This window comes from Harpia harpyja, chromosome 10, assembly GCF_026419915.1.
Source record: "Harpia harpyja isolate bHarHar1 chromosome 10, bHarHar1 primary haplotype, whole genome shotgun sequence".
Lineage (NCBI taxonomy): Eukaryota > Metazoa > Chordata > Aves > Accipitriformes > Accipitridae > Harpia > Harpia harpyja.
The window spans coordinates 46,220,174-46,242,238 of NC_068949.1; the positions used below are offsets into that span (position 1 = coordinate 46,220,174).

The following is a 22,065-nucleotide window of genomic DNA, read 5'->3' on the forward strand; positions in this document are numbered from 1 at the left end:
GTTTTTTAACTTCCACCTGAAAAACCGATCCAGTACGCTCTTGCAAACCCACAGCAGGGTCACTTACCTCCCGCTGAGCTCGGTAGTAACCCTCCTCATCCTCTCATCGCTTCATCGCCGGTGGGATCAAGCCCACCCAGCGCCTGCCGAGGCGAAGGGGAACCCGGTGCCTGAAGCGAGGGCCGGGCGGGGCGGTGTGACCCCCCCCCCGGGGACCGGCCCTCCCGCAGAGGATGGAGCCGGCCCCGCAGCGGGGCCGTGCCACGGGTGGATGGTCACGGCCGGGCGGGGCGGGGGGCGGTCGGTCCCTGGGCTGCTTTTAACGCGCTTTGCTCTTCTCCCCAGGGCGAGCCGGCTGCGGAGCGCCGCGGCCGCGCACCGGCACCGGGGGCTGCCCGGGTCTTCCCCCCCCCACCCCCGGAGCCCATGTCGGGGCAGCGGGAGGAGTCGCTGCCCGCCTGCTTCGCGGGGCTGGGGGCGGGCAGCCCGCGGCCGCGGCAGAAGCGCGGAGGCATGTTCTGCAGCGTGGAGGACGCCTTCGACAACAAGACGCTGGACTTCGCCTCGCTCGGCGGCTCCGGCCCCGGGACCCCCCACGGTGGGCACCGCCGCGCCCCCGCGCCCGCCCCCGGCCCCGCCGCCGCCCCCCCGGGAGAGCTGCCCGACGGCTGCCCGCAGGTAAGGGGCGGCTGCGCCGGGGGCCGGGGCCGCCCGACACCCCCTCCCCTCCCGCCGGGGCAGGCACGGAGCCAGCCGGCAGGGCGGGGGGGCCGCCAGCCCCGGCCCGGCGCCCTGAGCCCCCCCCCCCCGTGGGGTAGCGGCGGCCCTCGCCCTTCGCCCCTTCTCCGCCCGCGGGTCGCGGAGCCCCGGGCGGAGCGCGGAGCCGCCCTGGCCGAGACCCCGCCGGGAGGGCGAGCGGGGACCCCGTCCCGTCCCGTCCCGTCCCGTCCCCGCCGACCCTCGGGAGCCCCGCGCCCGGTAAGGGGTCCGGGAACCGGCCGGCGGACCGGCTGCTGGCAGGGGACGGCCCGAGGCGGGGGGGGGGCTGTGAGCGGACACTAATCCTTCGGGGAACACAACTTGAACCGGCCCCCGCGACCCCCCGGGCCCCCGTCCGCGGCTGCAGGGCCGCTCCGGGGCGGCAGCGGGACCGGGCGGGGGCTGCGCACCCCGTCCCGCCGCCGGGCCCGCGGGGGGCGGTGGGGGCTGCGGGACCGACGCGGGGGTCTCCGCTCCGCTCCTTTCCCCGCCGGGCCGGCTTTGTCTGCAGCGCCGGGAGCGCGGCCCCGGGCCGGCGGCGGGCGGGGGGAGCCGGCGGCAGCGGCGGGGGGCGCGCACGCACGCAGGGACGTGCACACACGGGCACAGACCCACGCACGGATACACACACACGCACACGCAGACAGACACAGGCGGAGCGCGGCGGGAAGATGTCGCACCAGGGCAAGAAGAGCGTCCCCCGCATCACGGTGAGGGGCTCCCCTGCGGGGGCGCGGGTGGGACCCCCGGGGGGCTGCGAGCCCGGCCGGCCGGGATGGAGCCGGGCGGTCCCCGCCGCCCGTGGGGGCCGGACGCCCGGGGAGCGCTGCGGGGCTTTTACCCGCTAATGGGGGTCGGGAGCCCGGTGGTGGTGGGGGGGCACGGGGACGGGCGGTGCGGCCCCCCCCGCCCCGCGGGTTCCGCCGCTGCCTTTGTTGGCCGCGGCCCGGGCTGAGCCCGGCGGCCCCGGCGCTTTGTCTGCCGCTGGCCGGGGCGCAGCCGGGGTCCCGCCGAACGAGCCCGCCCGGCTGCCGGGGGACAAAGGCAGGCGCGACCCTCACCGCGGCTGCGGGGCTGCCCCGCCGCCTCCCCAACTTTCCTTTGGGCGCTGGGGCGGAAAAACGTGTTTCGGAACCGCTGTTTTGGCGGGGGCCGGGGGGGGGGGGGCGTGGGGGGAGCCTGCCTTGCTCCTTGCCCCCCTGCCCGGCATCTGCTCGCCTCCGAGCCCCGGTGCCCCCCCCCCCCCCCCGCACCGCCCGGCCCCCGCTCCCCGGCACTGCCGTCTGATGCGGAGCGGTGTGCGCTCCCCGGCCCGGCTGGTGTGGGAGGGGATTCCCTGCTCCCGGCGCCAGGGCTTCTCAGCAGGAGCAGGGAAAAATCTCCCGGCAGCGATGCTTTTTTTTTTTTTGCTTCCCGCCCCCCCCCCCCCCCTTCCCCTCGTTTTGCTGGCTCATGGCTGAGTTCCCGTGAAAACGTCCCGGTGGGTGCCAGGCGCTGCGTGAGCCGGGGACGGGCCGCGTTAGTCTGTGCTGCGGGAGCGGCTCTGGGGGGGGCACAGCTGGGGGGGGGCTGGGATGGGGTGGGCCCCGCAAGGGGAGGGGCCGTAGGGATCTCCCGTGGGGCAGCCAACACTGAGGCTTCTTTCGATTGATTTTATGGGACAAGGGAAAACAATAGAGATGCAGTAAAAGCCTCGACACTTTTAAAAACACAATGCAATTCTTCAATACTTTTTTCTATATGCCAGTGGTGCTCTGTAATACAAGACCCCAAAATGTTTTCCCCGCTGTTTAGCATCAGCACGCATTGCCGTGTTGTAAGCCGTCTCCACGTGCTGTTGGATCCCTCAGTTGTCTTTGTGCTAAGGCCACGCTCCTTGCGTTGCCCATTTTAGCCTTGGTAATAATTTTTCTAGCAACACCAGAGAGCAGGAAAGGAATCCTCTTAAATTAGGCTGCAGTTCCACATCTACATAAATGCCGCTGCTGTCTGATTTTTCTAGTTAAAGATTCTGCAAATCTGACAACTCTACCAGCGTCTTGCTTTGAAGTGAGGAAAGTCCTTGAGGCATTATCTGCCTCCGACAAGACTGTGAAAACTAACCAATGTCAATAAATTACCAGGTTAATAAGATGCACTTAAAGGTCTCCGTAACCGGAGCTGATGGAGGAGGCAGGTACATGGCCGAGCTGCAGGTTGTCACCTTGCAAACCTTTTAAAACTGCTGAGAACTTCAGTCAGTCGCTGAACCTGCTCTGAAGGAGCTCTTGGTGGGCCCTCGGGGGGGGTGGTGTGCTTCCCACAAGGCAGGTCAGGAGCAGCGAGGGCTGGAGCACGCTCCCTTCGCCCGGCTCCGCTCAGCAACGCGGGGCTCAGACCCCTGAAATGGGGGTGTTCTGGTACCCGGAGCTGTCGGGCTCAGCTGTGCCGCCTGTACTCCCCAGGCTCGTGCCGCGCTTCCTAGGAGTTCTGTGTTCCTCTCAAATTTTATAGGGTTTCCTTCGCAAAGTACTGTTGGGTTTGGTGTGGAATAGTTTGGATAGTCACTAAACTTGTATGGTTGAAGGGCAAAATATTAGGTCCTCGACGTAATGAAAGCTCAGAATGAGTAAATAAAGTAATCTTTTAAAAAGTGTGGGTTTTCTTCCGTTAGAGTGACCGGCTTCTAATCAAAGGAGGAAAAATTGTCAACGATGATCAGTCATTTTATGCAGACATTTATGTGGAAGACGGTTTAATAAAGTAAGTTAAAAATTTATATTTGGTAATGTAATTTCCAAGCATGATACAGTGCCATGGAGTTTGAACAAGGCTCCTTTCCGTCATTTTTCTCTCGGAAATACGTTCCCTTTTTGAAACACAAGGATGTTTTTTTCGAATAGTGTCAAGAAAGATCTACATTAGTGTACTTTTGCAGCTGGAAAGACGTATAAAGTGCTGACAGCTCGTGCTCTGTTGTAAGTTGTGCAGGAGACGAGTGCGGAGCCAGGCCGAGCGCTGCAAAGGTCCCTGAGAAGTAGCGTACGGACTCCGGCACTGCGACCTTGGCAGCTCCCCTGGTCTCAGCGGGGTCCCTCAGGCGACGGCCTGGCGTGTCCCAAATGCTGCTGATGAGTGCCGGAGCCGGGAGGGGTGGGATGGGTGCTGCTGGGCGGGCGTGATGGAAGCAGACCCCGGCTCCGCTCCGGCACCCAGCCGAGCAGGAGGTGCTCCCTCCCGGGGCAGAACCCGGCCCCGGGGTGCCGGGAGGCCTGGGCAGTGCACGGCTGCGTGCCACCAGCAGTACTTAGAAGTTGGGTTTGCATCTTCACTTAAAAGTTGTTGCCAGTTAACAGGAGATCTTCATATCATTTTCAGACAAATCGGAGAAAACCTGGTTGTTCCTGGTGGTGTGAAGACAATTGACGCCTACAGCCAGATCGTGATGCCGGGCGGGATAGATGTCCACACCAGACTGCAGATGCCCGTCATGGGGATGACCTCTGCTGATGACTTCTACCAAGGCACGAAAGCAGCCCTGGCAGGAGGAACCACAATGATCAGTAAGATGGAGCAGCACTCGAACAGACTTCTAAGTAGAACATTGTTTAGCCAAATACATTGGGTCTTTTTTTCATGGCGGAGATTATTTACCCTCATAGCCGAGAAATGTTCCATTTTTGCTGTAGAAATCAAAGCATTACAAAGCTAATGAAAACGCATTATGTACCTTTCAGAACCTCCTTCCGTTGCTACACACATATATTAAAAATACATAGCTGCTCCTGCTTCACCTTGTAAGAGAATAAAATAGAAGAAAACTTTAAACACCTTTTAATGTATTTTTAATAGCTTTGCAAATGTGTTTTTGTAAGAGTTTTTCAGCTCTGTGAGCATGGGTGCCGTTTTTGTGTTAATGTAAAATAATTTTGATTTCTGTTATGTTCTTGTTCTGGTCCCAAGGCCCACTGTAATATATGTGACTGAAGGACCAGTCTCAACAAGTCCTGGCGTAGCTCTGTACCAATCTCATAGCCAGTACTGCAGGGAATAGGAACAAAGAGAAGAGAAGTGCAGAGAACTGATGGGCTGTGGGTGACTGCCCATGGAAAATGCCCGAGGGAGCCATGCAAAAGTGTGCAAGCGCATGCTTTGGTCACCGGCCTCCCTCAGATGCTGTGCTGGGTAGGCTGTGTGGGAAAAAAAGGGATGATAGTAGCCATAGCGTGCAGTTCTTTTGTTCCATTCGTTTCACTTTATCTGGGAAATTTATTATCCTTTGTCTTTAATCAACGCTATAAAAATGAATTAGCTTTACAATGTCTCCTTTTCACAGCAGTAAAGTCTTGCACAAGAATAGTGGTGGCTGCTGCGCTCTCCAGGTATTTCTCTAGCCCTTTCCCTGGCAGGCGTGCTAACGCTGTGCAGTGTTTCCTCAGTTGACCACGTCTGCCCAGACGCTGGGACCAGCCTCGTGGCTGCCTACGAGCAGTGGCGCGGGAGTGCCGACAGCCAGGCCTGCTGCGATTACTCGCTGCACGTCGACGTCCCTCGCTGGCACGAAAGCCTGAAGGAGGAACTGGAAGCCCTGGTGAAGGACAAGGGTAAGGACAGAAAGAGCGGTGTTCTGGCAATAACCCCACAGAACCCCCCACATCGTAATTACTGCAGTACAGGCACGTCAGCAAGTCGTCGTAGCTGTGATGGTTATTGCCGCTCCACCGTACTCCTCTTACCCGGTGATAGATGGGCTGCGTGGAGGGGACCACCGCGCTCCCTCGCTATCGAGGTGTGAACTGCCCGTCCTTTGCCGTCCAGGAGAAAGGTTTGGACAGGGGTATTGACACCGGGTTCGTACCATAACATCTGGTTTGTGTGCTCTCACCTTTGGGCAATGTACAGCCCGGTCCTGAAAATTGATTCTGGAAACTAAAAGAACAGTAATCGGGCACCCTGATTCAGCCTGCCTGATGTACAGAAAAGTGTTAATAGAAAAATGCTCAAGACGGGGCTTATAGAATAAAAGTAAGCTTTAAGCTTTCCGTAGAGATTTGGTTTGTGCCTGTAATTCCTGCACATCCTGAAGTATCCGCTGGACGTGGCTTACTGGAAAGCAGGCCATGCGGCAGGAATTCATGCATTTCATTAATACTTATTTCCACGTTTGGAACTACATTTTGCTTTCAGATATGGTAATGTAGAGCTAAATGACTTCAGTGTAATTTGCAGTCTTGCAAGCAAGGGCTTAATTGGTCAATTAACATAGAAATGTGCAGTGAATTTCCTATTAAAATGCGGAGTGGCTGAAGTAATGTAGCTATTCCAAGCTTATACCGGCTGTTTTTCATATGTACGTTCACATGAAATACAGTTTATTTGTAATTTGATCATAGTTTGAGATTAGTTGTTGCCTCTATCCATATAAAATACAGTAGCAATTCTCCGGCTTTGACTCAGTGCTTCAAGAACCATCCTTTATGTTAGATGATAGAAATGGTAGAAATTAGGATTGCATGCAGTGCTGTATGGAAAGTACTGCCCGTCTATTTCTCTAGTTAAATAGCAGTGCACTAAATAACAGTGCTCTAATGTTAGAGAATCTCATCTTTTGCTGTAATTCGCTGTTAGCACTAATGCACTAATTCGAAGACAGTTATCAGAACGAAGTTGGGGATAAACCATAAATTGAAACCACCACTGGAGGGAAAACTCAGCTTGGGAGCAATGCATTTGATGCTGTGCATTCAGAGCAAGTTACGGAGAGTACCTAAAATCAGAAATGGACTACAGGGTTTTTTTTTCTTGGTTTGGGTGCATCCAAAGATAGGGGTGTATTGTCTGTCATGGCTCCCAAGCTTTGGGGTTCAGGTCTTGTGAGGACTTTAACCATTTCAGCCCTTAGCCTTGCTTTGCTCTCAGTCCAACCCCAGCCTGCACAAAGCCCCCCCCCAGTTCAAACACCCCCTGCTCAGCCTGTACCAGGTCACCAAGTTCTCAGCTGGGCCAATAAACACACGTGTCATTTTCTTTTCTCAAGGTGTGAACTCCTTCCTGGTTTTTATGGCCTACAAAGACAAACTTCAGTGCACCGATGCCCAGGTAATACAGTGTCCAGTGAAAGTCATCACCCATGCTCTGAGTGTAAGCTGTGATTTATCTGATATCGGGCAACCCACTGTCTCTTGGCAGATGTACGAAATATTCTGCATTATTCGAGACCTGGGGGCCATTGCCCAAGTGCATGCTGAAAACGGAGACATCATCGATGAGGTACGGTATTTATATTCATTTAAATTAAAGGTTGTCCAGAGTATTTTGATTTAAGGTGAAGTGCTGACTTCTTTAACAGATGGGCCGTAGTGTCTAGTGGAAGGTGGAGCAGTGCCAGCACACTTTTAGCCTTCAGTTGGTGCTGCAGATTCAGTGGGGATCGGTCCAGCCGAGGGAAGGAGGAGCAGCCTGCTGTGACACCTGGTTGCTTTGGGGAGAGGACCAGCGAGCACTTTTCGGTGCCTGCTGTCAGCAGAGCATCACCTCGGTCGCTCACCTCCGAGATCTCTGGCGAAAGCCGAGCCGAGTTGAGCTCGTGGCCTTGCAGCAGAGCGGCCGTGGTCGGTCCGTGCGTGTGGGCAGCGAGCCTTGCAGCAGCCGGGGGATGCAGAATCGGTGCTCCCGCGCCCTGCCCCTGCGGCTCCAGCCACGCGCTGGGGGACCTGGTCTGCGGTGTAAGCTGACGACCCGAGCCTCGGAGGGAAGGGGCTGAGCGGGGACGCTGTGCTGGCAGCATGTGCGGGCAGAGGGACGTGCAGGAGGGTCAGGGGCTCCTGCTAAAGTCAGCAGCATCCTCCCAGTGCCTCACACGCACCTGGGTTTCATCACAGAAATCTTTGCCAGGACTGCTCAGAGGTTCCCAACAAGTACGTTCTCGGGCTTCTTACAGGATGACTGACTGCCTTAAGTGATACTTTGCCACATTATCTATCTTGTTTAGAAATCTTGAGCACTTGAGAAAATAAGGAGGTTTGCGTCTTTTGAAATAATGTACTAATAATAAGCACTTGGCAGTACTTATCTCCACAAATGGCACTCAGGATCTTCCTTGGTATTGCAGACTTTGCTCATGTCCATTATTTTTCCTTTATACCTTTAGAAAAGAAAATCTTATATACATACTGCAAACAGATGACACAAGGTAGAATTAGACTTGCAGTTCCTTTTAGCTTATGGTCACGCAGGTGTTCAGTCTGGTGTGGGAGGAGAGTTTAGGATGAAAGCAGGATCCCAGTCCTTCAAACAGGCTTATTTGAACAAACAGGATGAAGGCTAATTCCCGCCTCCCTAGGATTTTATCTGAGAAACCTTTTCTTCCGCTGGCTGTGAGACATAATGTGATCCCAGGCAGTTCAATATCTTCAGAAGTATTTCCTTAAGCTGCCAGCATGATGACAATCAAGCCCTGGGGACAAACTCAGAGGATACCTGCCACAGGAATACAGAGAAATAACCATCCTCTAAGAGCCAGACCCTTTAAAGGCCGCGAGGTCTGGTCCGTAGTGTTGAATAATGTCCTTGCATCTAATGCCAGCTAAGGGGGAGCATTACATGATACAAAACATCACAGAAAGGAAACGGGGTGAGGCGTGTGCTAGACGTCTGCTTTCAAATACAACATGAATAACCTGGGTGCAACCCAGAGTTCCTCCCAGCTCCTGTCACCGTGGGTTCCCAGCTAGCACGGGGTCCCTGCGGGGACTCGGTTCGTGCCCATCGTGACGTGGGCGCAGCCAGGTGGGGCTGCTCGGCTTCAGCCCCTGCGCTGGGGCACGCCGCTGTGCCAGTGGCTGTGCAAAACCTGCCCCCCCACTGCTGCATCCCCCCAGAACTGGGGGGGGTGGCAAGCAGCAGCCTTTCGTCTGAGCCACGTCCCCGCTGCTGCATGGCGAAGTGCACCGGGGACGGGGAATGCGCATGGCCGTGGGACTTACCGGGCGAAGCTCTGGAGAGGTGGCAGACGCTGACAGTCTCTCTGATGCCTTGCACCCATCTCTGCCTCCTCCGTGGGCTCCTCGGAGCAGCTTCAGGCAGCCTCACGTCCGGGGGAAACATCTCATTAAAGAATTTTCAGACGTGGGTTTCTCTAAGTTTGCTTTTTTAACAACTCAGAGTTGGGCCACCACCGCAGTGAATGGCATGCTTCCAAAAGTTTCCAAATCTTATATACCTTTTTACCACCCATTGTCCCAGTCCAAAGTCTTTGTAATTTTCCAGCCGATCTCTGTTCTCATATCGTTATCATTCATCATCTTATCTCATCCATTTTCGTGTCTCGGTTCTTCTGAAGTTAGCGGTCATAGGCAGAAGGTCTTCGGTCACCACAATCACTTATCTTCTTACACTTCAAAGATACCTTTGAATTTCTAAAAATTCACTCAGGTTATTCTATTAATTTATCTTGTTCTAAAGTTAATCACTTACTCCCATGTCTTAGGTCTAAGATGTATGATCCTTCCTCTGTTGATTCAGCTTGACTGGGTTTTAAGCCAGCCATGGAGGGGGAGACATACAGGACAATTAAGCAGCTCATACATATTGTTTTATAAGCACCTGCATTCTATTAATCATATCTAAAACAATTTCTAATCATTAGTTATATGTCTAATATGAATAGTCTTAAAACAATAAGGCTGAAGGCCTAGTTCCTTTTACACATCTCTTCCTTCCCTGTAGCCATGCATCACAGCTAGCACAGCCTTAGTTTAAGCAGCAATGGGTTTAAAATCCCACATGCTCCAGAACTATAGCTGGGCTTGAAGACTGGGGAAGGGCCAAAGGTGCTGTTGGGGTGCAGCAGGTCCCAGTCCAGACATGTTTCCACAGCACAGGATGGGTCTCCTAGGAAGCAGCTGCAGCGGTTTGTGGAGTGTCACAGGTATAAATGGTATCGCCTAGTCATACTCATGAATTTCCATCAACCTTCAGGTACTTCTGAACACGGTGTTTTGTGTCCCGCATTGCTTCAGACAGGCTGTTCTTATCACTGACTGATCTTTTGTTCATCTTTGTCCACCTAGGAGCAAAAGAGGCTGCTGGAACTCGGGATTACCGGGCCAGAAGGACATGTCCTCAGCCGCCCCGAGGAGGTAACGTCTCCAGCCCTTCAGCAGAACCACCCAGGGGTTTAGAACAGCCGCTGCGGCGGTAGCAGAGGTGCCCTGAGACGGTTTCTGCCTGTGTTCTGGTGTCCGCAGGTGGAAGCGGAGGCGGTGTACCGTGCAATTACCATCGCTAAACAAGCCAACTGCCCCTTGTACATCACCAAAATTATGAGCAGAGGTGCAGCAGATGTGTTAGCTCAGGCAAAGAGAAAAGGTAAAGCGTTGTTTTGTATTTGCACACTAATTGAGCCTATTTAAATACGCCCAGGAATATCATTCTAGCTGCAAGGTGTAGGAACTTGTTACCACCCAATTTCTCTCACCTTTTAAGGGTGCTAAAACTTGGTGTTGGCTTTTCTTCACAGAGTGTGCCAGAGCTAATTGCTCTGAGCTGGAAAGATTTGAGGAGATGCGCTTGAAACTTTTGACACCTGAATGTCAGTAGATGCAGCTGACAAAAAGGAAATAATTCACTTGCAATCATTTGTCATCAACTAAATGAAAAACGGATCTGGAGCAAGCTCCAAATTCAAACTGGGGGTGGAGTGGGAAGAGCTGGAAGCAGTCCTGTGGGGAGCAGGGCAGAGGGCTGTGCCCAGGGACAGGCGGGGGTCCGCAGCCACCTCTGCCCCCAGCCAGGGGACTGCCAGAGAGACGCTGGTTTGGTTTAGAGGAAGGCGTGAGGGTTTGTAGATACGAATGTATGTTTGGTCTAAGGAGAAAACAGATTCAAAACTTGTTTTGACAGCATGTCCCAGTCGTTTGAGATAATCTGAGGGATTAACGTGAATTCAAAAAGCTGAAATAGTGAGAACACTGAAGATAAGTGAAACCGTCTTGTATCGTTAACCGCGGTGTTTGTCTGCGCTGTGTGAAAAGAGGCTGCAGGACCCGCGGCGCGCTTGCACTCATTAACTGATTGCTCCGTAGGCACGGTTGTGTACGGAGAGCCCATTACCGCCAGCCTGGGCGCCGACGGGTCGCACTACTGGAGTAAAAACTGGGCCAAGGCTGCAGCCTTCGTCACGTCTCCCCCCATCAGCCCGAACCCCACCACGCCGGATCACCTCACCTCCCTCTTGTCCTGGTGAGTTCCCTGTTGGTGCTGATGCCTGAGCACGTCTCTTGTGTTTGCATCCCACCTGCGTTCGTTTGAATGCCGTTTACAGTCAGAGCATCGCCTGTGGAGTGGGGGCTGGCCGGGAGGTCGCAGCCCTGGACCTCCCTGGCTTGGCCCCCCCACCTTTCGCCCGTGGGTAACAGCCTCTGTCTTCCCGGGGCTCCCCCAGTCTTGTCCCATACCTGGGCGTTGTAGGGTGCAGCAGCACAGCCGAGGCTTGCACACAATTCAGCTTTCCCCTTGATATTATAATCAGAGTAGGAAAACTAATCCATCAATTGTTGTACTTTTGCATATCAAAAGAATAACTCTTCGGGTTTTTGAGCCAGGTGACTCTTTCAAAAAGAGCCTAAATTATGCCTTGATGAAGCCAGGTAATAGTTACCAGATTTTCTGTGTAAAAATCAGGCTCACGCTGTCCGGTTCCTCCTTCAGAACCAGACTGGGGAAGGCACAGCGTCCGGCGGGATGGCCAGGACACCCCAGTGCCCGAGGGACAGTGGCCACTGCCGCTCTGCCTCGCTGTGTCCCGGGGAAAGCCTCCTGCGCTGCTTTAGCATTAAAGCAAAAAGAAAGATTTTATCGGAAGCAGCGTTGGGCATTTGCAAGATTTTAAAATGTGTGAAGCATAAGCGTTTCGGGCACATCACCATGTGGCGTTGTTTCGATGCAGAGTCATGCAGCAAAGCCCCGGGGACCGGCCGGAGCATCCCTGGAGCCGTGCAGGGACCAAGCGGGGGCTGGCAGCCCAGACCGGGCAGGGAAACACCAACACCCGCCTGCCGGGGCCGTATTCCCGGGACACAGCCGCCAAGCTGTTAATCACAGCTGGAGCTTTGCCACGGGCCAGGGTTTCACACCTCACAGCAAATACACACCAAATCCGTCACCGCCGCCTTGCAGAAAGCGATCCGTAGAAGCGGGGGGTTTGCATTCAGCAGCAGAGGGTTTGCATTCAGGTGCCTGCGGCTCAGCTCTAGCATCTTCTCCGTTCATAGCCGCACAGCCCGCAGAGCGGCACCAGTCAGTAAAGCTCTGTCTGGCATTACACGCTGTTCGGTGTGGGCAGAGTTAGAAAAATCAGCTCCAGAAGTAATGCATGAAGAACTTTTGAAATGGGATGAAAGTTGTTTATGGATCCACATAATTGTAAAAAAATTGCATTCAATATATATTTTAAAGAAGAAACAAACATTTCTTAGCATTCTCTGAAATGTGACTTCCTTCCTAGAAGGATAAAGAGCTGTTAACAAGAGAAAAGTGGTTCATGTTAGTATATCTTACACAGTATATAAAGATATCTCAATACATTCAATATTTTCTTAAAAGAGGCAATAAAATACAACCATAGTTCAGCCTAGCACAGCTTTGACATAAGTGGAGTCAAGCTCCCAGGCTCATCAAGCTACACGTGCTCAATTCTTTTCTTGCCCTGCTGTGCCTTGCCTGCCAGCATGGATCCAGTTCCTTCACCTGTAGTATATGAGACGACATAACGTTTGGGTTTATCCAGGGTCTTGTTTTATTTAACCATACCCTTGCTTTAAAAGAACCTTGCTTTAAAAGCAGCCTTGCTTGGAGAGCCATTTCCTAAAATAGTCTGAGGTTCAAAAGGAAGGTACAAAGATTAAAACGTTGGCTTAAATAGTAAAAAAAATGGCCACTTTAGGAGAGAATATAAACAGCGTTTATGAGGCTGCTGGTTACATCTCTTAGATGATTCCAGTGCTTAATTCCTGCATAAATTAGTAGAGTGAGATGCCTCTGTGTACCTGTAAAAATTGCCTTTTAACTTGACTTCCATGGGCATTTACAGACCGTAAGTCACCTGCCTTTGCAGTCTTTGTTGGTGAAACCAATCCGTACCAAACAGACCGAGCCCGAAGCCCACAAGCCATTAGTGCCACACGCAGCCTCCCAGGCAAGGGGGGGCTTTCGCCCGCCGAGAGGAGAGGAGGGGTGCCGCAGGGCAGGGGAGGGGGTGGTAGTGCCGAGAAGGCTGGTTGTGCCGTCGGGTGCCTCCTCTGACCCCCTGCGCTGTGCTTTTTGCCTAGCGGGGACCTGCAGGTTGCAGGCAGCGCTCACTGCACCTTCACCACCGCGCAGAAGGCAGTGGGGAAGGACAACTTCACCCTCATCCCCGAGGGGACCAACGGCATCGAAGAGCGGATGTCCATTATTTGGGAAAAGTGCGTGGTAGGTACTAAAATAACGCTGAGTCCTTGCGGAGCTATGGATGCAAGTGCATGTGAGCAGTGCCTGTGCTAGGTGATGTCAGCGTCCTCGTTAATTCAAACGAGCCGGGAGGTGTGACATTGTCTAGACTGCTACTTCAGAGGAGCTTGCTAATGAGGAATTAGCATTAACTTGAATGCCTTGGAAGTGTCTTCAAAGGCTTCGGCACCACGCCACTCTCACTCGCAGTCACAAGAGAAAGTCTCTCCCACGCTTACCTAAGGGTACGGCGCGACCTTACCCTTAACGTCGTCTTCCCTGCTGCTTGCAGGAGGCCTGGGGAGGTGGATGGGGACAGGGCACCTCTCCCTTGGTGGCCGTGGCCGTGCCTGCCCGCTGCCTGGTCGCCCCGGTCCCCACCGGTGGGGACGGGCTCCCGCGGCACCTCCGTGTCTGCCGGGCAGCGGAGCGCGGCTGCCGAGGGAGAGCTGCGGTGCACGAGCGTCTGGCTGGCGGGATCGAGTCCCGTGTCCGTCCCTGCACACCGGTGCACCCTGCCCTCCCGCGGAGCATCCCTGGGCGGCTCGAGCCTGCATCCCACGGAGCAGACATCTCTGTGCGGACTTCCAGGAGCTTGGGAACCAAGCCACCCGGAGGCCTCCGCCTTAGGTGGGCTTTGTTCAAAGATAAATAGAATTTGTCTTAAGATAATAGGTTCACGTGCTGTCTTCTTCAGTGAAATATCCTTAACCATCTTTAGTGAACGTGAGACGCCTGTATAGGAGTTGGAGCCTACCAGTGAAGGTCTTGTTTTTCAGAGACCTTAAATTTCAGAATCCGGGGAAAATAAAACCCATCTATTGTATTATTTAGCCCACAGGGACAAGGCTCAGCCCCCCCGTCTCCCTTCTCCCCCGTCATTGCAGGCCTGTCGCAGGGTGGATCCTCACAGCGCATGGTCGCGCGGTTGGGTCCTGCGATTTCTTCTCGTGGATCCTCGTTCCTGCTGGTGGGAGAGCGCGGGTCCGGCCATGGGACGGGGCTGCTGCCCGCTGCTGGGAGCAGGGCACGTCTCTGGTGAGGGTCCTTTTCCCCTTCTCTTTCCCAGGTCTCCGGGAAGATGGACGAGAACGATTTTGTAGCGGTGACCAGCACCAATGCTGCCAAGATCTTCAACTGCTACCCCAGGAAGGGGCGCATCGCTGTGGGCGCTGACGCAGACTTGGTTTTGTGGAACCCCAAGGCTACTAAAATCATCTCGGCAAAAACCCACAACCTGGTAAAGTATTTTTACATTAGTTTCTGGAGCTGAGTTTAGAGTCAGAAGAGAGCAGTAAAGCAATCTCTCTCCTCAGATCAGAAAGATCAGATCATTCAGCAAGGGGGGAGCTGTATATGTGGATGAAGTGATGAAGGACCTTGCATTTGCTTTTAAAAATACAAGCAAATGAAAATATCCTTGGTTACTGTGAAGGGTAGGATTGTAACTGAGTAGCAGTGACTAGTCTGAGACAGTCTGCATCTGCTACAGAAATTTTAAGATCAATGTGTTCACTGTGGACTAGAAAAATGTAAGTGCTGAATTTGTTTTAAGTATTAAACTATTAATATAGTTTAATATATCAGGATCCTTCCCGAAGAGCCAGACCCATTCCTGCACTGGCTCCATGGGCACTGCCTGTCCGTAGGGGTCACTGAGTCAGGAGAGATCCGGGTGCATCTTAATGGCATTTTAGCCGTGGTTTTTCAGGCCGTGGACATCCCCAAACTGATTTCCAACATAAGCCTCTGACAGAAAGCTGCAGTTGAAAGACAGAGGGGTGTGAGGTGTTGTGAGGAATGTTAGTGATAGAGCTGATTGAAGTTAATGTAGAAACATTTTGACCCATGTGGGTTTTTTCACCAAAATGTTTTTTCTTGAAGAAAATTATCAGTGATTGAAATATTCAGGTGTTTTCTTTAAAAAATAGAAACTGGTTTTCTTTTGGTCCAGAAAGTTCACTTTTGTTTTTTTATAATGTCACATTTTTTCACTGTACACTTTGGTTTTGGGGTAGTTTGTTAGTGATAGTAATGGGAGCATTTGAAGAAAGTGGCGTGATTTTGCATTTCCCACAGAACAGACATGACTTTCTGTACTTATTTTCGTAGAAGACTTGCAGTGACTTGGAAGAAATGACAAGAACTTCTGTCCCTGAATGGAGAACCTAAGCAGGGCTCTTCTGGGGCTTAGAGGGAATTAATTGTTCGCATATAGTAAAAGTCTAGTTTGCTTCAGGAGTGCTGCATGTCTTTTGGGCAAGTACTGAGCGTTTTGAGGGTTTAGTTTCTCCATTCCAGTTTGCTTTAGTTCATCCAATTAGAAGAACCTTATTATTTGAAATATGAAGGGTTAGTTAAGTACAACTGATTGTGCATGAGGAGCAACATCAAAAATGGGGGGGGGGGGCATAGCTGGCTAGACTGTCACCTTCTCTTCTTAAATCTTAACTGTATTGAATATCTTGGTTTGTTCTTTCCAGAACGTGGAATACAACATATTTGAAGGCACAGAGTGCCACGGGGTTCCTACCGTGGTCATAAGTCAGGGAAAAGTTGTTCTTGAAGATGGAAACCTGTGTGTCACCCAGGGGTCAGGTCGCTTCATTCCTAGAAAGACATTCCCTGATTTTGTTTATAAAAGGATAAAGGCAAGAAACAGGGTAAGGAGAATTTTATTTGCCATAATCCCATATATTCATTGCAATCTCTCTGCATTATTGTGTTGCAGTCGCTGTTATGGCAAGCCTGCTGATGGAATAGGCAACAGAAACAAGAATATTATGAATGTTATTTCTTTCTAGGCCTTGGAAATTTCTAATGTTGTCATGCAACTGTTTTGGTGTGTGTCTTGGCACATTAATCAATAATGCCTTAGTGTTATAGCTAGTAATGCTAGTGTTATTTGCCTATTATGAAGTTGCAAAGCAAAAATATGACTTCTAGCAAATCTGGTTTTGTTTGGTTTGTATTGAGGTAGAAGGGAGGAATTCCTCTCCTACCTGTATTAGAAAAGTTTATGTTACTGTATTACCAGCGTCTGCGCTGCATCTGTTGAAGGGTAATGCATGTAGCATTCCTGGAAATACAGTAAGATAAATCCTTCAGTGTGCTAGCACAGCTTTTTAAGGAGATATGAAGACATGCAAATATATAAAGAGCTCCTTAACAGCTCTGCTCTCCTCCCCTCTTCCATGTGTTATTTTCGACATTTTCATTATGCATTGTCAATGAAGGTAGAGCAGAACTCATTAACCCCAAATTACCTGCAGCGGCGCTGGCAGCTGCGGGGGGGGAGTGCCTCTGGAGTCAGGGCGGGATGGGGATGGATGGGACCCTGCCAGCTCCCTGCGGGATGGGGATGGATGGGACCTGCCAGCTCCCTGCGGGATGGGGATGGATGGGACCCTGCCAGCTCCCTGCGGGATGGGGATGGATGGGACCCTGCCAGCTCCCTGCGGGATGGGGATGGATGGGACCCTGCCAGCTCCCTGCCGGAGTCCAGGTCTCCCCCGCGGCACTGCCCGGCGGTGGGCTGCCATCTCCACTCCGTCTGGCAGCAGCCGTCGGTTAACCTCCCGCCCGGCGCTGGCGCTGGCAGTGCTGGTGGTGGCCTCCGTTTCCCCGGCACGTCCCGCATCCCCTTCACACACCCAGAGGCGGCGGGGCGGGCTGGCCGGTCCCGTCGGCTGGGGCAGAGGGTCCCCGGGCTCCTTGTTAGCGGTCAGGCTGCACCTCTGTCCCTTGTGGGAGCAGACACCCAGTGCCGTATTTTTTTATCATAAAGGCTGGAGTTTGCTGCACACAAACCTTGACGCACAGTGAGCTGAAGTCCCTGCTCTGGCGGGATGATAACCAGGCGTCAGCCCGGGCGGTGAGGGGTTGCTTTGTCCAGTTCGTGCGTTCGGGCAGGTGCGTTCGGCGCTTTGCGAACAACCCGGCAGCCTGCCCACGCCAGCTCTCCATCCTTGATTTAACCGGAGCTTTCAACAAAAGCTATGGTCAAAAAGAGCGCTGGAAAACATTGAGCATGGTATTTTCTTCACAAGATATGCAGCACTATGGAGACAAAGGTCATGTAAGAGAAAAATTTCTACAGAAACTGCTATAGATGTCTTGATAACCTATCAGTCCGTGCCTTTTTTTTGAAACCCAGCACTTTTCATCTTCAAAAACAAGTCCCTTCTGCCCCTGTGGTTGTCAAAGGGCTGTCACTGCTTCACCTGGGAGGAGAAACAGCCTTAAGCAAATCCGTGATGAAACACTGGTAATGAAGTCGTTAGGACTTTGGCTCCCCAGCAGCCGTGAGCGCCCAGGGCTCAGCTCATCCTCCCTGCAGGAGGACGTGATGCTCACACTGGGTGACGCTGGTCGGGGCCCGCACCTGTGGGACGTTGCCCTCAGGGGAGCACGGCCCCTCGCACGGCGGCACCCCCCCCGACCACCTCTCGGAGCCCCTTTTCCCGGGGGGGACAGGACCTCTGCCCACGGGGTCCGGGCAGCATCCTCCGCTTGGCTTTGAGGGTGGGAATTGCCCCCGGCTGCCCCATCCCACCGGGGCTGCCCGCTCCCCGGGGAGACGTCTGGTCTGGCCTGTTTGGGGGTGCAGTCTCCCCCCAAACCCTCCGGAAGGGGTCAAGCACAGACAGAAGGACAACAAGTCGTTACCCGTCTGTTGGGCCTGGTTGTTGTTCGCCTTCGCTTAAATACGTGCCTTATCCCGCAGCTGGCCGAAGTCCACGGCGTCCCCAGAGGGCTGTACGACGGACCGGTCCACGACGTCCTCGCCAGCGCCAGAGCCGTGGCCAACGCTCCGGCCTCCAGGATCGCTCCCTGTGCGGGCAAAGCCCAGGCTCCTCCCGTGCGCAACCTCCATCAGTCGGGGTTCAGCTTGTCTGGTAGGGCGGGGGTCCCCGAAAGTCGGGGGGGGCGGTGGGGGGGCTGGTTTGCGTGGCTGTCACAAAGCCCTGGGCTGGTGTGAGTGGCAGGGCAAAGCTGAGGAATAGAAACTTAATTTTTGCTCAGGAAAAAGCAGTTCTTACTGTTGCAGCAGCCTAGGGACTAAATGCAGCACAGAAATCTCTAGAATGTTTTATGGTGTCTGTGTAAGTGCACTGACAAACGTATATGGCAAAGCCTGGTGGGGGGTGTGTGAGTACAGGCTCCGTGGAGGCTGCAGCGATGGGGAGCAGGAGGACGAGGCTGAAGGCGAGGGTGTCACCGCATCCCTGCCCGGGTCTGTGGGGACGCTGCCCTGGCTTTCGGGGGGGTCGGGACTTCAGCCCCAGCTGCGTCCTCTGTGAGTCAGGGGTTAGAAGTGGTTGGGTTTGTAGAGGTTAGTCAAATAACTCAATTTTCAGGAACCAGAAAGAAAACTCCTTTAGTCTTTCTGTGTAAGCAGGCAGCGATTCAGCATCACTGAGCTCAGCGTCCTGCAGAAATCTGCCTGGCAGCTTTAGGGATGTTGGAAAGCCAATGCTCTGCCATAAAATGACTTGTGTAATGTTGTTTTCTTAGCTGGTTGAGATCGGGTGGATCGCAAATCGCTTAGTAAATGTACAAGGTCCCACATTTTATTATATAGAAACTGTTTATTTATGGGAAAGCCATTTATAATGTTTTCTGGAAAGAAGCAATAAAATATAAAGACGTTCAGGCAAATAAAGCCATTCCAAACTGTACTATGATAATATGGTGTCCAAAATGATATATAATGAAAGTACTAGCATTTCCCACAAAAGAGGCCTTTTATGATTTGTGCATTTAAAGCAGCGGGACTCCCACACCGTGCCGACAGCACACCCCATGCCTGTCCTCTTCCCTAGGGTCGCAAGCCGACGACCACATTGCCAGACGCACGGCTCAGAAAATCATCGCCCCGCCGGGTGGACGGTCCAACATCACCTCGCTGTCCTGACGGGGCAGCCCGGGGGCTGCGCTCTCCCCCAGTGCCGCCGGCGTGCTGGCGTGGCTGTCCCTGCCGCAGCCGCCGCCGGGGCGTGCTTGGGTCCTGCCGGGGCCAGGTCCAGCTGGGAAGGGGACGGTGGGTTGCCCTCAAGCTCAGGATGAAAAATGGAGCATTCGTCAGCTGCCCCATCCCCTTCTTCTCGTAGGTAGAAAGTAGAGTAAGCCCCCCTCCCCGCCCTGAGAGGTAGCGCTCCCATCTCAATTTCTCCCAGTCTGTATTTCTTCAGTAGCTACTCGGAAAGCCCTTACCTTGTGCATGCGGGCACCTAGACGTACACTTGGCAGCGTGCTCAGCCGTGCTGCTGGCTGGCTTGTGGCCAGGATGAAAACAAAGGTACATTTTGGCTGGAATACGCTCCTTTCTAATAGCATCGACTGCCCTTTCTAGTCAAAGGACTTTTAACCGATAAACACTTCCGAATCTGTATGGTTTTAATACGGTGGGTTGCATCTTGTCTGTTTGCAGCATCCCCGAGCGGATCTCGACACCATCTCGCCGCGCAGCCCTGGCCGCGCTCCGGGACTCTCCGTCGCTGCGCCCGTGAACCAGCGCGTCCGTACGGGACGGCCGTGTGTCCGTCTGTCCCTGCAGCGGTCACAGCCGCAGTGGGGCGGGCGCAGGCGCCCCGCATCCCGGGGCAGGGCGGCTGCTGGCTGCTCCTGGGACCCGGCGCCGCGGCAGACATGCCGGCGGGCTGTAGTCTTTCTGTCAGGCTCGTTTTTTTAAAGATTATTTATACAGTTTTTCAAGAACCAAGTGTAAGTCTTATAACCAATAATAAGGCTCATTTGAAGGCCAGTTGCATATGACAGACTCTTTTATAAAGGTTATTATAGCCCGTTTATTATATTTAAAGGTATGTACAGTAAAGGTGAACCTCTACGCCACAAAGCTATGCATGTACCTCTAACAGAATGGCTCGCCATTCGTTTTCTGTTCCTTGCTTTGAATAAAGTTTGTTGGAAATCATAAAACGGTGGAAGCGGTTGATCCACCTGAGTCGATTTTTATGTTTTCTTCCTTTGTGTTTTTATGCATGAGGGTTTGTAAAATCGGTTCTGTAAAACCTACAATGACTTGCAGGTTACTGTAACTCCCCTTCGACAATGAAAAGAGGCTTTTTATTAGCTGTGTAGGAATAACACAGAATCCCACCCTTCTGCTTAGACCTGGCACGCTTAACAAGGGCTGTTTGGTCAGATTTGGTGTCACACAGCCGGCCTGCCTGCCGAAAGCCTTTGGTTTGCAAATAAAGCTAAAATACCATGAGGGTGGTCTAATTTTTCCCAGTAGGTCAACACCACTGCCGATGCCTGTGAGACGCAGATGCAGTAAGAGATGCTGTAACGTGTCGGTGAGATGCAGATTTTCCTCGGGCAAGGTCATGCTTTGGTTTCTAGCTCTGTCTGAAAGCAGGGAACAAAAGGGTTGTGGAAAAATGAGCAAGCATCTGCTCCATAGGTGGAAGCTGAAATACTGTTTGGCAGCTCTGGATACACCAACCCACGAGTTAAATATGAATGAATGTATTATTATCTGAATTTACAAATTTAAACCAGGAAGGGTTTGGGGGGGTTTTGGGTGGGGTTTTTTTGATTATCTGATCTGACCTACATCTCGTAGCTTAATGCAATGAGCTGTAGTAATTTCTGCATCAAACATATGGGAATGCATTTGTTGATATATTTTATATTTTAATTTAAACAAATTATTTAATTTCATTTGTTGGTTTTCTGAGTTTTCCGGCAATTGCGCCAAGGCTATTGAACATCTGTTTATTTTCTTTCTGAATGGAGTTTTAACGTGATGGCAGTGGAAACTACATAAGGAATGGGAAAGAGAAAAGTTACAGTCTGCTGGCAGCAACATCTCCTAACTGCCCAGACATCCACAGGGTGACAGGGATACCCCCAGCTCGGTAGCACTTAGCAAGGGAAGTTCTGTGATCTCTGTCCTGGAAATACCCTTTTCCAACAGTCAGGCTCATTAGTGAGGTACCCCAGGGCGGTGGGGACCCCGGCAGGAGCCAGAGACACTGTCCCCTCTCCCAGCATCGCCCTGCAGAAGCCGTTCTGGTCCCTCCATCTGCCTCGCCAGCTGAGGGCTCAAATCCCGCTGCCCCTTTCCCTTTGCAGGGAGGCTTTGCATGTATTTCCTCGGTCAGGGAGCTGTCAGGCACTGGTACGTGGTAACCCCAACTTCCTAACGCACCGAGCGGGGCTGAGAGCATTTCTGCAGCTTTCCTGGTGCCAGGAGATGCTGAGCAGAGTCCCAGCAGAGCCAGCCGCCTGCTAATGCAGCCAGAGCCTCCGGGAAATGAACCCACCCAGGGCACAAACACCATCTCTGGCCCTAATTTCTTTGGACAGCTTTCCTGCAGGCTCTGGGTCAGGCACACGCAGGCGAAGGGGACCGACCGGCGAGACGCTTCGTGCCCTTGACCGAGGGCCCGTGCCCGGCACGGCGGGCGCCGGCTGGCTCTGCGGCACCGAGGCACCTCAGCCGCACTGGAGGGGCCCTGAGACCCCAGCCCACGTTTGGAGTGGGGATGAGCCTCTCGTTTCCTAGCAGAACAGCAGTACTATCTACAAAACAGTAAAATTCAGAAAGACAATTGCCCAGTCCAAACCAAAACAGAATATGCGATGCAGCGTATTGGTCTTAAATGCATACACAATTACAAGCAGCAGAAAATCGCGCAGTGCTAAAATTGAGCATGACGGCACCCTGCAGCCAAGCAGCCTGGCCGAGGGCTGCCCAAGGGCTGCGGCTGCCCCGGCATTGTCGTCGTCTCACCAGCCGCAGTGGAGGAAAGCGGGGGCAGAGGGATGCCGCAGGGCTCACGCTTGCTGCATGAAAACCCTCCTGAC

At 53.2% G+C, this 22,065-nt stretch overlaps 1 protein-coding gene across 2 annotated transcripts; it reads left to right on the forward strand.

The window, feature by feature from the left end:
* The first annotated feature begins 322 nt into the window (after positions 1-322).
* On the forward strand, positions 323-20,185 carry DPYSL4 (dihydropyrimidinase like 4). Of its 2 annotated transcripts, none has more exons than XM_052799741.1 (14): positions 323-678; positions 3,413-3,501; positions 4,117-4,301; positions 5,178-5,342; positions 6,776-6,837; positions 6,928-7,008; positions 9,810-9,878; positions 9,987-10,107; positions 10,824-10,980; positions 13,068-13,209; positions 14,297-14,467; positions 15,711-15,890; positions 17,954-18,125; positions 19,053-20,185. In XM_052799741.1, exons 1-14 carry the CDS (start codon positions 427-429, stop codon positions 19,142-19,144), a joined length of 1,938 nt encoding a protein of 645 aa, XP_052655701.1. In that variant the 5' UTR covers positions 323-426; the 3' UTR covers positions 19,145-20,185. The 2 variants fall into 2 exon arrangements, with proteins under 2 accessions (XP_052655701.1, XP_052655702.1); XM_052799742.1 differs by lacking the exon at positions 323-678 and adding an exon at positions 1,364-1,469.
* The last annotated feature ends 1,880 nt before the right edge of the window (positions 20,186-22,065 follow it).

Bases quoted from the DNA above. Each gene is read 5' to 3' on its own strand.
- DPYSL4 (XM_052799741.1), top strand. From the start codon at position 427: ATGTCGGGGCAGCGGGAGGAGTCGCTGCCCGCCTGCTTCGCGGGGCTG. The intron at 5,343-6,775 runs GTAAGGACAGAA...TCTTTTCTCAAG, and splicing joins AGCCCTGGTGAAGGACAAGG to GTGTGAACTCCTTCCTGGTT. The intron at 15,891-17,953 runs GTAAGGAGAATT...CTTATCCCGCAG, and splicing joins GGATAAAGGCAAGAAACAGG to CTGGCCGAAGTCCACGGCGT.